Genomic DNA, 16,467 nt, shown 5'->3' with positions numbered 1-16,467 from the left:
AGGGCAGCAGATGCATGGGAGCACCACCACCTTCAAGTTTCCCTCTAAGTCACACACCATCCTGACTTGGAACTATATCGCTGTTCCTTCATTGTCACGGGGTCAAAATCCTGGAATTGTCTTCCTAACAGCACTGTGCGTGTACCTACACCACATGGACTGCAGTGGTTTTAGAAAGTGGCTCACAACAACCTTCTCAAGGGCAATTAGGGTTGGACAATAAATGCTGGCCTACCCAGAAACACCCAAATGTCATGAATGAATAAAAAAGTCTGTTATCACTATGTTACTGTATTTGCAGTTGTAAAACTGATAGTTACGTTTGACCTTTTGCAGCAGACACTTTAATCAGGTTGCCCTTCTTCAGCAATACCAGAAAATTCCCAGGTTATTACACAATTTCTTTTGATTTTAGCAAGCATGCACGTTTTGCTCCAATGCATGTGTTTCAAATTGATGAAATGGTTAAAAACTTGCTCTTAAGGTGGTTCTGATTTATACAAAATATTTTACCTTGTTGGAGTTGCTGAGCCCTCTGTAATGTCTGTGTCCTGCGGGGGTTCATTTTACAGCCGTCTCTTCCCATGAGATGCACTTTCCAGGCCTAGGAAGGTTGGAAGAACAAGAAGGTCTCTGTTAGTTACGATCTGTCCAGTAAGCAGCTCCTTGTGGAGCAGAGCTGCAGACGGGCCTCTGCTGAAAACGGCGCAAACCACACAGGGCGAGTAGGTCAGCATGTCTGCCAGATCGCCTCATTTTTCCTTTCAATGTACAAAGCCATGTCTTTATTCGGGACGCGACATCTTTAATGGAGTGGAGACTTAAACCAGCAACACAGTATCTTAATCTGTATATTTTTGTCTTCAAATTGTTACACTGTGAAATATTCATATGTATATTTAAAGCTTTCTACATGACAATAAATTTGACTATTATAAACACTTTTCAGGAAAACAATTCCAAATCTCTTGAATCAAAAATAGTCAAAACTCTTGTTATTTTCACTATTTAGTCACAGTTTGGCCTTTTTTTTTCTATGTGGTAAATACTGATACATACAGTGTAGGTAGGTATCACTATTGCAATTTCCACAAGGTTTTGGACTTGACTTTCTAGTAATAACTGTAACTGATCTTTGTCATAACTTCTTCCATTTTTCTTGGCTTCATAAAAATATGAAACATTTGTTCATTCAAGTGTTGCAACTTGTGCAACTGATTTTTTAAAAACATATCCATGCAACCAAAATGTAAATACCAGCAATATTAAACACCATCAGGTACAACATTGGAGAGCAAGAGCCAAGGTGATGTAAAACTGTTCTATATTGTTTAACCAATAACCTACAATATCCTTATAAAACAGAGTTTATATTATCAGACCTATTTTGTGAATTGATAATCAAGGTGAAGGATACTAATAAGATTAAAATGTAGACATGGCAAATTAGCAAGTCTACCTGCGTGATACCAAGCTCAGAAAGATAGCCTGAGGGACTTCAGCAGTTCAACAATCAACAATCCTGGGGGGAAAAAATTGAGTTGAAGTAGAAAACAATATAATAAACCATGTTTTCAATATATTGAGGCTGTAGGGAGGAAGGAACTTGTAGGACAGTATAGGTGGGATGTTCCAGCCCCAACACTGATGGGCATCATCCTGCCTGCGACGATGCCCAACAGTGTTGGGGCAGGAAAATCCCAGCTTATACTGGCAGCTAAGAAATAATCAACAATGATAATGACTAAAGCAATATCAATAAAATAGAAAATCAAGATGACCTCCAGCAGAGATTGAAGAGCTGTCCAGAACTGTTAAAAAAGTGTGGGAAAAACTACCCATAATATGAGGGCAGCATTTATGAACAGGAACATGATAGAGCCAGTCAGTCCCAAGAGACTGTTCTGCCATACAGATCAGTTATGAACTAACTGAACGTTATCCCACCTTGGATGCCAACCCGTAAATACCTTAGCCAAACAAAAATCTATCAATCTCAATTGTGACATTTCAATTGACTTCTAGGCCGGGATTTTCCGGTCCCATCGCAAGCGGGACCCGCCATGTGTGAGGCCCAACCAGATGTCCATTGATTTGCGGCGGGTGGAGTTTGGAAATTCCAGCCCCTAGTCTCACCAGCTTTTTGGGGAGAGGGTTTGAGGTTTCACCCTTGTATGAAAAAGCGTTTCTGAGATCACCCTTAAATAATTAGCTCTAATTTTCCCTAGAGGACTGCATAAAGAACTGGGAACTATCAAGAGGCCAAAAAATATCCAAAAGCTTCTTCGGAATTTTGGCAATGGAAGAGATGTGTGTGCTCAATTTGAAATTGGAAAAGACAATGAATCTGGAAACTAGAGACAAAGCCAAACAAGAAGTAGCAACTGTTCACTAGAATTAAGGCACACATCAAGAAACTATTTGGTTGAATTTCCACTCTTAACTATCCGCTGTAAGTTCAGGCTTAAACCCCTCATCCCATCATTCTAATAAATCTCTGCACCCTCTCCAAGGCCTTGACAGTCTTCCCGAAGTCTGGAACCCAAAATTGGACACAATACTCCAGCTGAGGCCTAACTAGTGATTTAAAAATGTTTAACCAACCTACTTGCTTTTATACTCCTGTCCCTCTACTGATAAAATTCAGGATCCTATATTCTTTTTTTTAAAACAACAGTCTTATCAACTTGCCCTTGCACCTTAAAATGTATGCAAAGCCCTAGGTCTCTATGTTCCTGTGCCCCTTTTAAAATGGTACCATTTAGTTTATGTTTATGTGACCTCCCCTTATTCTTCCTTCCAAAATATGTCACTTTGCACTTGTGCATGCTAAACTTCAGCTGCAATGTGTCTGCCCATTTCACCAGTCTATGTCCTCCCAAAGTCCGTTGTTGTTTACTACATGTCCAAATTTTGAGTCTTTCTCAAACTTGGAGATTATGCCCTTCATACTCAACTCCAATGGTCCCAATACCAATCCCTGGGGATAGCACTGTATACTTCTCTCCAATCTGAAAACAACAGTTATTCACTACCCCTTAGCCAATTTTGTATCCATGTTACCCATTTAATCCCACTGGTTTCAATTTTGCTAAGGAGTCTATTATGTGGTAGTTTATCAAATACCTTTTGAAAGTCCAATGCAGAACATCCGCTGCACTACCTTCATCAACCTTCTACGATCCTTCACTGAAGAACTCAATCGCGTTTGTGAGACACAATTTGCATTAACAGATCCGTACTGACTGTCACTGATTCACCCATGTTTTTCCAAGTGACAATTAATTTTGTCCTGGATTATGGTATCGAGACATTTCCCCAACACTGACGTTGGGCCCACAGGCCTGTGGTTACTAGGTTTATCCCTCTTTCTTCAATAGGCATTTGTAACCCTCCATCCCATATGGAACCACGCCCATATCCAGGGAAGACAAAGATGTGGACAAAGCCATCCTTACTTCCCTCAGCAACCTAGGAAACATTCCATCTGGAATGGGTGACATTTCTGCTTTGAGCACCTCTTTTTAATCTATTTTATCCTATCCAATTTTTCTAACCATTCTTCCTTTGATGTGACATTGGGAAAACGGATACAAAGTACTCAGTGCCTCAGCCATTATATGTAAGGGTACACTGGAGATATTTTCATATTAGTTCACATTGGAAAGTAGTCTGGACACCCATTATGCCCGACCTCCCCAATGGAAGAGATCATCTGGCACATTTCATTTCCAGCCACTTGCTACTGAGCTCTAGCATTGGCACCCTTCCTACATCTGACTGCTGAACTCAATATTTACATGAAAGTTTTTAATCATATGGAGTATTTAAATTTTTCATCATAAGGTCATAAGACGTAGGAGCAGAAGTAGGCCATTTGGCCCATCGAGTCTGCTCCACCATTCAATGAAATCATGCTGATCTGATAATCCTCAACTCCACTTTCCTGCCTGTCCCCATAACCCTTGATTCCCTTACTGATTAAAAATCTGTCTATCTCAGCCTTGAATATACTTAATGATCCAGCCTCTTCAGCCCACTACGGTAAAGAATTCCACAGATTGACCACCCTTAGTGAAGAACCTCCTCCTCATTACTGAGATTAGGGGGAAACAACCTCCTAGCATCTACCCTGTCAAGCCCCCTAAGAATCTCATTTGTTTCAATAAGGTTACCTCTCATTCTTCTAAATTCCAATGTATACAGGCCCAACCTACTCAACCTCTCATAAGAAAATCCTTTCATACCCAGGATCAACCTAGTGAACCTTCCCTGGGCTGCCTCCAATGCTAGTACATCTTTCCTTAGATAAGGGGGCCAAAATGCTTCACAGTATTCGAGGTGTGGTCTAACTAGTGTCTTGTACAGTTTCAGCAAGACTTCCCTATTTTTATACTCCATTCCCTTTGAATTAAAGGCCAACATTCCATCTGCCTTCCCTATTACTTGTTGAACTTGTATATTAGCTTTTTGGGACTCATGCACAAGGACTCCCAAATCCCTCTGTGCTGCAGCCTTCTGCAGTATTTCTCCATTTAAATAATATTCAGCTCCTCTATTCTTCTGCCAAAGTGCATAACCTCACATTTTCCCACATTATATTTCATCTGCCAAGTTTTTTGCCCACTATCTTAACCTCTGCAGACTCCTTGTGTCATCCTCACCACTTGCCTTCCCACCTATTTATGTGTCATCCGCAAGCTTGGCGATAGTACATTCACTTCCCTCATCTAAGTCATTAATATACATTGTAAATAATTGAGGCCCCAGCACTGATCCCTGTGGCACTCCACTAATTACAGGTTGCCATCCTGAAAATGCCCCCCTTAACCCAACTCTGTCTTCTATTAATTAGCCAATCCTCTATCCATGCTAATTTACTACCCCCAACACCATGGGCACTTATTAAGTAGCCTTATGTGTGGTACCTTATCGAACGCCTTTTGAAAATCCACATATATTACGTCTACTCGTTCCCCTTTATCCCGCTTGTTACCTCCTCAAAGAATTCTAATAAATTTGTTAGGCATGATTTCCCCTTCAAGAAGCCATGCTGACTCTGCTTGATCAGATTATGTGGGCAGAATCTTGCCCTTGGATAGTGGGCGGGCCCCACCGGCTTGGTGTGTGGCGGGGTGGGGGGGGGAAGAGGAGAGAGGGAATCCTCATCTGTCAAAGTGCACTCGTTCGCGCATGTGCGCGAAACAGCGCACTTTTCCCTGACGCAAAGTCCTGTCTCAGGGAGAATACTGACAGTGTCAAAAACATTAAAAATAGAAACATTAAAAAATTATTAACATGTCACACGAGATGGGACATGTTAATAAAGACTACATAAACTTTATTAATTTTTTTACAATACGGACATGAAACTTCATCTCACCAGTGGATGAAGTTTCATCAATAATCTGGAGCCCGCTGGGGCTCCTGGCCTGCCTGCCAGCCTTAAGCTTGGACGGGCAGGTCTTTAATTACTTTAAATAGCCTTGTCAATGGCCTCAATTGGCCATTGACAGGTCGGCGGGCGGACAGCGAAATCAGCTGTCCGCCCGCCTTCCTAAAAATTTAAATGGACCGGGATGACGACGCGGATTCCTCCCGACGTCATTTTCCCCTCGGCGACCGGGCCCCACCCCTAAATCGCCGAGGGGAAAATCCTGGCCTGTATTTCCAAATGTTCTGCTATTACATCCTTTATAATAGACTCCAACATTTTCCCAGTGACAGATGTTAAGCTAACTGGCCTATAGTTACCTGTTTTTTGTCTCCCTCCCTTTATGAATAAGGGTGTTACATTGGCTATTCTCCAATCCTCTGGGACTTTTCCAGAATCTAAGGATTCTTGAAAGATTACTACCAGTGCATCCACTATCTTTGTAGCTACTTCCTTTAATATCCTAAGATGCAACCCATCAGGTCTAGGGGACTTATCGGCCTTTAGCCCCATTAGTTTCCCTAGTACTTTCTCTAGTGATAGTTATTGTAATTATTTCCTCCCCCACTTTTGTCCCTTGATTATTTAGTATTTTTGGTATGCTATTCGTATCTTCTACCGTGAAGACTGAAACAAAGTATTTATTCAACTCCTCTGCCATTTCCTGGTTCCCCATTATTATTTCCCCAGCCTCATTCTCTAAGGGTCCTACGTTCACTTTGGCTTCTCTCTTCCTTTTTATATATTTAAAGAAACTCTTACTGTCTGCGTTTATATTACTCGCTAGTTTACCCTCAAAGTTTATTTTCTAGTTCGATTTTTTCTGGTCATCTTTTGTTGGTTTTTAATACTTTCCCAATCCTCTGGCTTACCATTAATCTTTGCCACATTGTATGTTTTTTCTTTCAATTTGATACTGTCCCCTAATAAAAGTCACAATCTAAATAGATATAGAAGTTGGATGATGAGTAGACAATTCCTATACACTATGGTAGCTATTTCAAGACAACAATGAGGTGCCTTGGGCCTCCTTGTTTTGCAATAAAGGAAAATTTGTGCCATTGATGTGAAAGCCTATGACAAAATGTGTTGATCAATTGAAAAATTAGAACAGAACAATATATCAGACTATTTAGATAATGTAGTAAGCAGTTCCTTCGTATGAAAAATGTTAGAACAAGCTAGTTTTGTTGGAAGCTTAAGTGTGCCTGAAGCATGCTTGGAACTTGTGTGTTCAACTGTGTGAACTCTGTTGTTGGAGGCAATAGGGCAGTGAACTGAACAGGCAGCTACCCCTACTTGCTTTGGATAAACACTCTGATTCAGACATTTACTGCTGTGGGTTTCTGATTTTTCCCTTCCTCTTCTCCCTGACTTCTGAATGGTGCTGCAGGCCTACCTGCCCAACAACTAGCCAGCCTCTCAATCTGTCTGGTTGTGCTCAGAAAAGGGAGACGAAGAATGCTATTCGAGTTCCCATGCTCATTAAATTCAGCAGGACCTGAGGAATCCAGTTCTGGGTTTCCTGACCTCAAACCAGCCCCTCAGTTCCCTCCTCATCTCTAGCCCATGCAATCTGCCTGGCCTGAGATGTCAGAATGGGACACAGAGCAGGTATCCTCAAATAAGCTTACCTGAGGTAAGAGTGTGGCCTAATTTAAAAGGGAACTGAAGTGCCAACTATTCCAATTGATAACTGCATCAAGTAGAAATTATTTGATCAATACAGAGTTTATTTATGGAGTATAGGGCTGCAAACAATAGTTACATGTTTACATTAGATGTGAGACAAAAATATTAAAAGTGTCTAAAGATGGCAATGCAGAGAAAGCACATAATTTTTTCCTATTTGTTAGTTTCCTCTAAAGAACTGAGATCCAGTCAGCGTCGAGAATTGGCTCTTCCCCATTTCCAAGCCATGGTCCAGGGCACTCACTGCTCCATTTCTCGTCATGTTGGCACAACAACTGTGATCTCTTTGTTTCCCTCGTCTCATCATTGTTTAAACTATTCTGGATTTCTGCTTTCATTTCAGTCTGTCATGCGTTCGCTGAAAATTTCAGCATGTCAAGTATTCACCAACAAAAATCTTTTGAGTATCCTTCCTGTTGCTGAATGTTATAATCCATTGCTGCTTTCACCAATTGCTTGATAATTATGAATTTTAAACTCACATCTATGAATACAGTTTAAAGCACATGTCTGCGAGACTGCACCCTGGGCAATAACAATCATGTGTAATCCATCCAGTAGGATAACATGCCCATTAACGCTCAGTGCAGTCAGTGGTAACAGAATTGATGCCTTAAATCATTTTGCAGTAAAAACAGTGAAAGTTATGTTTTTTGAAAGTTTGTGTGGCTCCAATTGATCTCAAACTTCTGAATCTTTACTAGCACGTCTGCATTTTTCTGAAGTCTCTGATCAGCCAGTAATTCATTATCAGGCTTGACAGTGAGGATGGGTGGAATTTTATAAGTTTTTAATGTTAAAACTCTTTGACTAATCATTAGGATAGTCTGAGCAAAATATCCACAAAGGAAGTGCAGAACATTGTAATTTAGCAAGGATCTTTCAGCAAAACATGCCAGGAAGGGAAAAAATACACACAAATTGGATGCCTGTACTACCTACCAACCCTGCTCTAACTGGCACTAATCTAAGCAGCTTTCCTGTGAGCTTCAATTGAAGAAAATCACTTCTAATCAGATTTCAACAACTGGATGCATGCCAATTATAACGAAAGAGCAAAAACACTGTGGAGCTGTGGAATGTAAGATTTGATCCAATTAACTGAATCATCAGTGTAATTGGTGATCAGTAAAGCTGAACTCCACTGTGTGTGTCAAGTGTTGCATATACATAACCAGTCACTGCACGTCAAAAGTAATCCGATTCTTTGTAGTTCCTTGCTATAACCGGGTGCTTTATCGGTATTATTTTACTTATGATTGAAAACTGAAGTCAGTTCTTCTGCTGCTTCTCCTTAGGAATGTAGGAGTAGCTTGGTGAGGAAAGACCAACGTCCATCTAATTCACTATCTATCTTTGTGCATACAATGATTATGGATTTGATTAATCATAGCAATCAATTTCTGTCAATAGATCCAAGTATAAAACAGAGAAAACCACAATGGTAGAAAGTTTTGGAAACCACAGGTCCAAAGTGCCCTATTCTTTCAAGCACGCGACGCTTACCGTAAGTCATTTCTTAAATTCCGCACATGCTATGTCACAATATATTGTTGCCATCGATGCCCACACCCTGTGAAATATTTATTAAAAATCAATTCAATGGATTACAAAACAAGGAGGAGTAAAATGGGTAGTTACAGGTTGATGTAATCACAGCCTACAGGATTAGTTAGGACCAGTATTAAAAGGCTAATACAATGGTGCAGGTAGTAATAATAAGGGATGTAATTATAGAAAACAACTAACGCACAGCAAGAACTCAAAAATTAGCTTAAAAGCATGGGCACAGGAGGGAGGGAAGGAATGAAGCATAGATAAGAGGAAAGGATGACAGGAGTAAAGAAAGAAAAGCCTTGCATTTATATAGCGCTTTTAATGCCTACCAGACACCACGAAGCACTTTACAGCCAATGATGAACTTTTTTTTTTGAAGGGTAGTCACTGTTGTACTGTAGTGTTCCTGTAGAACTGGGCCCCAGCACAAATTGATACATTCAGGGGAAAGGAGAATATGAGGAACATGGGAATTAGAAATCAGAACAGAAATCCATGTTACACGGCAGGAGTGGTCTGATTATTTTCTCCTGTATACCAGAGCAGGGCGATCTGTGCAACATCATTGCATTGAAAGAAACTTTCTAAGTTCCAGTAGAAGCACATAAAATACTATGATTTCAACTAGTAGTTAACGGGTAACATTCTCTTCATGTCTGATTCAGCGTGGCAATATTCCTCCAATAACAGTCCACTGAACGAATGCTTTCAAAGCATAAAGTGTACGATCCACTAAAAGCTTATATAATCAACTATTTCGAAGGTACTAATGCGTAATAGGATATCTCATACTTATGAATGCACCAAGCAATCAATCAAGCAGTACGGCACTTAGTTAATAGTGCACTGAATGCAACCATGAAATGCTGGGACACCAGACTACGCTACATTTCCTGATGCAACAAGTTCCCATAAAGAAAGCTACTGAAAATCACGTCCAACACCCTGAGCCTCACCTGGTAGGTTACACAACAGCATTGGCTGAAATTTGCTTGTCAAGTCTCCTCTGACAGAAAATGAAAGATTGTAGACAAACTGAAAAAGGAGCTGATGGGTCTTGAAATCAGCAATATTAGCCATCCCATAAAAAGCAAGTGATAAATCAAAGCAGCATTAATTGTTTTGAACAAAATGGAAAAGTAGTAGAAAAATCATTATAGAGCAGGCACATCTCTGTGACAGTTTCCACAATTGAAAATGTGGCACTTGTTGTAAAAGTAGGTCTCATTGCTACCAGTGTACAGTCTTTGATTGTTCTAGAAGCTGGACACCCAGCCAAAATAAAAAATGAAAAATAAATGTGAACTATATTTGGTCCAATCCTCTTATGGAGCAGAACTGTCCATTTGTAGCCTTCTCAGTATAAGGTTAATTAGGCCCAGGAATAATTTTTCACCATTATGGTTTTGCTAACATGGGTTGAACTTGTGCTAATGATCACCTACCTACATGCTCCAATGATTCATAAGAATACTGCTTTGTTGTTGGCTGAGTCTGAGTGCCAAAATTCCTCAGGAAAATCTAAATGGGTACACTGTGCAGAATGGGAAAAAAGTCTATCTTTGAACTCGAACTAGTGTGCAGGTGTGCGCTGTCAATATGTTGATGAAGTTTGTCTCTGAGGGTAGCGTTAGCCATATGATTTTAAAGCTACGCCTGCCAGTTAAAGAACTATAAGGGGGTTGTTGGTTTGTTCACTTTTACAAAGCATGTATTTGAATACTTATATAGTATTTTAACACTATTTTTATACAGCAACGCAGGAGGCAGAACCTTCTTTATAGCACAACATACAAGATCAGTGACAATATGCGATGTCATAAACATATCAAACAAGTATTTTTTTCCGAACACTTAAAAGAAACTATTAGCTGGAATTCTCTTTAAAATGTGTTTATTCTAATTCCGCTGCAATTTCAGTATCCTTGCTGCAAAATAAATTGAGGGGCGATTTTTAAGTTTTGTTGTTCTGGAGTGAAAAAAGCTCATACTGACTATCTTCACTGAAGAAATTAATTGTTGAGCAGACATGGGTCCTAAAAATTTAATAAAAAATAAGGTGCCTTCTGTACTTGTCACCCACATTTTAAAAAAGCTGTTTTGTCACACAATATACATCAGAGGGAAGAATGTTATATTTCTAAAATCCAAAAGAGAAACCTTTTTCTTTTGGATACCACAATTCTTAAGAAAGCCCTAAGAGTACATCATATAGTGGCATGGAAAACTGATTTCCAACTTGGACCTGCAGGCAGGTATATTTAGTTCCCATCACTTGCAAAGCTGGGGTATCATCCATTTCATACCCTATCCAACACCGCAACCTGACCTTTGTTATGTACTGTTCAGTTCCATACTCCTTTGTAAACTACGCTCCCCATGCCACATTAATCTATTGTTTCAGACACCTTAAGCAAGCTTATAAATAAAGGAACACATAAGGGCACCTTCATGGCTAAGAGTAATGGGATTTCACATGGATCTTCTTACAAAGTAGGTTTCAACTTTTCAGTTACTTAATTTCACTCAACATTTCTTGGAAACATCTCTACCTGGCAATCAATCAAGCACAGTAATTATTTCTCCCTTTCTTAGTCCCTTTTATTTAATTAAATCACTAAAGACCGAGGTTTATAGTTCAATATGTTTAGTTTGTTACCCAATACTCCTGAACAAAAGATGTTCTGTTACTTCAGTCTTCAAGTTCAACCATCTACAACTCCTCAGCTATTCCCAAGTTAGTTATAAAAGGTGTTTTTTAAAAAAAAATTACACTTTTCATTCCAGTTTTGTTGACCACACAGCATCCTCCATTTTCAACTCCACTTTCCTGACTGTGCCCTATACCCTTTGATTCCCTCGTTAGTCAAGAATATATCCACCTCTGCCTTAAAAATATTTAGCAACCCTGCCTCCAGCACTCTCTGGAAAAGGAAATTCCAGACTCATGACCCTCAGAGAAGAAATTTCTTCTCATCTCCGTCTTAAATGGAAGACTGCTCGTTTTTAAACTCTGCTCCCTAGTTCTAGTCTCTCCCACGAGGGGAAACATCCTTTCAGCATCCACCCTGTCAAATCCCCTTGGGATCTTATATGCTTCAATAAGATCATCTCTCATTCTCCAATGGGACACAGGCCCAGTCTGTGATTGCTGGAATGAGGGGCTTATCCAATCAGTTAAGCAAACCTTCTCTGGACTGCTTCTAATGAAATTATGCCCTTTCTTAAATGAGACCAAAACTGTACTGTATTCCAGATATGGTCTCACCAACACTCTGTACAACTGCAGCAAAAATCTTTCCTACTTTTATCGTCCATTCCCCTTGCAATAAACAAGAACACTACGTTCCTAATCACTTGCTGAATCTGCATACCTACTTTTGCGATTCATGTACAAGGATATGCATATACTCTGTACTGCAGAGTTCTGCAATCTCTCTCCATTTATATAATATTCTGCTTTTCTATTCTTCCAGCCAAAGTAGGCACGTTCACATTTTCCCACATCATAATCCATCTGCAAAATTTTTGGCCACTCACTTAACCTATCTATATCCCTTTGCAAAGTTCTTGTGTCCTCTTCACAATTTACTTTCCATTATATTTTATGTCATTTCGCAACACTGCATTTGGTCCCTTCATCCAAGTTGTTGATTATAGATTATAAACAGTTGAGGTCCCAACATTGATCCCTGTGACACTCCACTTGTGACATCTTGCTACCCTGTAGATGACTCATTTATGATTTGATAAATATATGGTTATTTTAATCATATTGCTCCAGTTTCTCCCTCAACTTTTGTTGAACTGAAATGATGATCGTTGGGCTGAATATTTCTAAAGGTATTGAGGTTGCTTGTAAGCCAACTGCACATAGCTGGAAAATTACAATCCTGTAGAGTTGGATACTCACTGCTGGATTTTTTTCTATTTTATTTTCCTCGCTTCTAGTGTTCCTCAGTCAAGTTTTGTTCAGCGTATTAAGGAACTGCCTCTCTTCCTTCAATGCTACTCAAGTTAAGTGATGTGTATTATTTCCGTATGGTTCAGAAGTGAGACTGGGAACATAAGACGTAGGAACAGAAGTAGGCCATTTGGTCCATTGAGCCTGCTCTACCATTCGATGAGATTGTGGCTGATCTGATAATCCCCAACTCCCCTTTCCTGCCTTTACCCCCCATAACCCTTGATTCCCTTACTGATTAAAAATCTGTCTATCTCAGCCTTGAATATACTTAATGACCCAGCCTCTACAGCCCTCTGCAGTAAAGAGTTCCACAGATTGACTATCCTCAGAGAAGAAATTCCTCATCTCCATTTTAAATGGGCACCCTCTTACTCTGAGATTATGCCCTCTGGTCCGAGGCTCTCCCACAAACTGTCAGCATCTACCCTGTCAAGCGCCCAAGAATCTTATATGTTTCAATAAGGTCACCTCTCATTCTTCGAAATTCCAATGAGGTACAGGCCCAACCTACTCAACCTCTCCTCATAAGAAAATCCCTGCATACCTGGGATGAACCTTCTCTGGACTGCCTCCAATGCCAGTATATCTTTCCTTAGATAATGGGACCAAAATTGTTCACAATATTCTAGGTGTGGTCTAACTAGTGCCTTGTATAGTTTTAGGAAGACTTCCCTATTTTTATACTCCATTCCCTTTGAAATAAAGGCCAACATTTCATTTGCCTTCTCCATTACCTGTTGAACTTGTAAATTGGCATTTTCGGACTCATGCACAAGGACTCCCAAATCCCTCTGTGCTGCAGCCTTCTGCAATCTTTCTCCATTTAAATAATATTCAGCTCCTCTATTCTTCCTGCCCAAGTGCATAACCTCACATTTTCCCACATTATATTCCATCTGCCAAGTTTTTGCCCACTCACTTAACTTGTCTATTTCCCTCTGTAAACTCGTGTCATCCTCACTGCTTGCCTTCCCACCTATTTCTGTGTCATCTGCAAACTTGGCGATAGTACATTCACTTCCCTCATCTAAGTCATTAATATATATTGTAAATAATTGAGGCCCCTTATTGAGGGACCGTATGATGTGGGGAAATGGTGGGCACAAAATTGGATCCTACTTAGTGTACCCATAAGTCACATCACAATATGTTTCAAAAGCATCTAATTTCCAGCTGCCCAATTAATATCAGAACAGAAAATGTTGAAGACTTTCAAGTACTTTTTAGTGGTATTAATTTCAAATTGGAAATAATATGGTAAGTGATGATATTTGATTATTTTGATCATTTTCAGGATTCAGTATTTTCAAACTCTGCTTCACATTATTAAAACCAAATCATAAAGAACGTAAAAATAGGGTTAGGATGCTCCTGAACTATTTGTTTAAAACATGACATTGAAGTATATTGCTGAGTGCCTGCATCCATCCTCCCTAACGTAAATCAATCAGTCACGTCCAGTACTAAGAGAAAGAAGCATCAAAGTGGTGTTCTCCAGGTTCAACGTTTCAAAAAGCTGGATTTATAATTATAGTTGCAATGCTTTTTTTTAAACCTGGTGGGGAAATAGTTTATTGATTTGGAAACAGACAGAAAATCTTATTCGATCTGATGAATGGAGACAGCAACTAAATTGTTAAGGATATTTATGAGAAGATTCTAATCTGAGTTCAATTTTTTCAGTACCAAGCCTAACACTGTTAACTGTATGCTACTTAAGGATACTCCTAGAAGGTAATTATCTGAATCCATAAAAAGCTTTATATGACAACTTGTTTCTCAATGTGTGAAAGAATACAGAAACGATCTTTAAAGCAGCAGTGAAAGACAAGTTCCACACTGGACACTTGGTTGGAAAGCATCTGGCTAAATTAAGATGTTTCTCGTGTTCAATGGAGAATCATTTTACATGGTAAGTGGGTATAAGGTCTACGTAGAAACCGGAACTTCCTGTGTTTGTACATATAATGACAGCTTTGAATAGTCAAATAGATTAGTGCTGTATGGGTGAGAAAGGGGTAAACCACCTACTTATAAATGGATCTGTAGGGATATATAGTAAAAATTGAACCATGCTCAGCTCTGATAGCTAATGTGGTTGAAGAGCCGAGAGACATGTTGGTTCTGGAAATATGATGGCATTGCATCCTTTTCTCATGTACTAAATGGATGCCTCAGTCTCTGATCTGACAGGTAGAAAGCATGAACTTAAGCGCACCTCCTGACAAATTGACAAGACGACAGGTGCCCAAATCTCAACTGAAAATGTATTATACCCTCTGCATATGTAGACATGGGCCCACAGCCTGCTTGAGGCGCCCATGTCAAACTGTATTGGGCTGTGAATTGTGTGTGTTCAGGATAACCAGGTTTGAATGCAACCTAGCCACCTTAAAGGGACCGCTGCCAACAAAAAGGCATCTTTAAAAGAAACCTTACCTGAACATGCTCCTTCCGGTTCCATGTTACTGCTGATTACTACTATGACCCTCTCCTGATTATCGCCTCAACCATGCCACTACCCCCTACCACACAGCCCTTCACCCAGACACCCAGTTCCTGCACAGGTGAAGGAAATAATGTAACAGATCTCTGCTTTTCTACCCTCTGTATTATGCCCAGGAAATAAGCATTTCTAGGGTACAAAGGAAACTCTGCCTTATGCTATATAATTACATCTCAGCAACATTGATTATTGCGATGAAGATTTAGAGTTAAATAACACACAAAAGCAAAAAACTGCAGATGCTAGAGATCGACAATAAAACACAGAAACTGCTGGAAATACTCCACAAGTTTGGCAGCATATGCGGAGAGAGAAATAGAACTGATGGAAAGGCCACAAACCTGAAATATTAATCCACAATCTACTTACATAATCTTGGTACAATATTGTTAACAAGGCTCAAGTGGACTGCAGGTCTGGGAGCAGGCTCCCTGACCACCTGTGCAAGAGCAAAAAGCTATGGGTGTTAGGAACCTGAAATAAATAATAATAGCCAGAAATCAGATGAAAGGCCATCAACCTGAAACTGAAAGTGTTTCTCTCTCCAGATGCTACCTGACCTGAATATTTCCTACATTTTCTGTCTTTATCTAAGAACATCTGTTTGGTTGTGACATAACCCAAAAGAGAAATGAAGATACGATTTGTTCTGTCAGAAAATGTGCTTTCTTTGTTCAAAGCTAAGTAAACATTGCAATTAAGTAACTTTATAAAATGCTTATGGATCTAAACATTAAATAACCTGGATTACACCCTCTATTGACATTGAAAAGTAATGTTTCAAAGAAAGAGATAAGTCGACTAAGTACAATTTCACAAAGAACTCTTGAAAGCACCATAGGAGAAAACTTTGGGAATGTGTTTAAATTATGCAGCTATGCAAAGTGATTGCCTCTTTGTTCTAATTCAATCTTTCCATATACAAATATGCACTGCAGTGATCCAAACTTTGTCATGTTAAATTTAGCAATCCAACCTCATTGTCGTGAGAAACATGTTAGTTAGTACAATGGAAGCTTAAGTCACTGAAATTTCTTTTGCTCTGGTACAGCCCTCTTAGAATGTTCATGTTCAGTACCCACACTGTAGTGCAATGAAAATTGTTTGGTTTACTCTTAAGTACTTAGGATAGAGATCAGTGGTGATTGGGAAAGGAAACTGTCTGCATAGGATATATGATCAACCATACTCATGGCAACATGATGATTGTTGTTGCCAGGAGTTCAGTACATGTAGGTCTACGGACTTTCTGTTCCTGGGCTAGACACTAGCATAGACATGTCACTCAACATATTTATCAGACAATTGCTG

At 39.6% G+C, this 16,467-nt stretch overlaps 1 protein-coding gene across 7 annotated transcripts in view; it reads right to left on the bottom strand.

Moving 5' to 3' along the window:
- cep104 (centrosomal protein 104) overlaps positions 1 to 16,467 on the bottom strand; it is a 254,609-nt gene that overhangs the window by 5,862 nt on the left and 232,280 nt on the right. For all 7 annotated transcript variants that reach the window (XR_013578912.1, XR_013578913.1, XM_078558238.1 and 4 more), the window contains one exon: positions 514 to 604. Coding sequence is in view for 5 of the 7 variants with exons in the window: in XM_078558238.1 (XP_078414364.1) it covers positions 514 to 604 (91 nt within the window). In the remaining 2 variants the exon portion in view is untranslated. The remainder of the gene's footprint in view (positions 1 to 513; positions 605 to 16,467) is intronic.

This window comes from Cetorhinus maximus, chromosome 15 (genome assembly GCF_964194155.1).
Source record: "Cetorhinus maximus chromosome 15, sCetMax3.hap1.1, whole genome shotgun sequence".
Classification (NCBI taxonomy): Eukaryota; Metazoa; Chordata; class Chondrichthyes; order Lamniformes; family Cetorhinidae; genus Cetorhinus; species Cetorhinus maximus.
The sequence above is the reverse complement of the archived record's forward strand: the minus strand, read 5'-3'. Positions and strand labels throughout refer to the sequence as shown.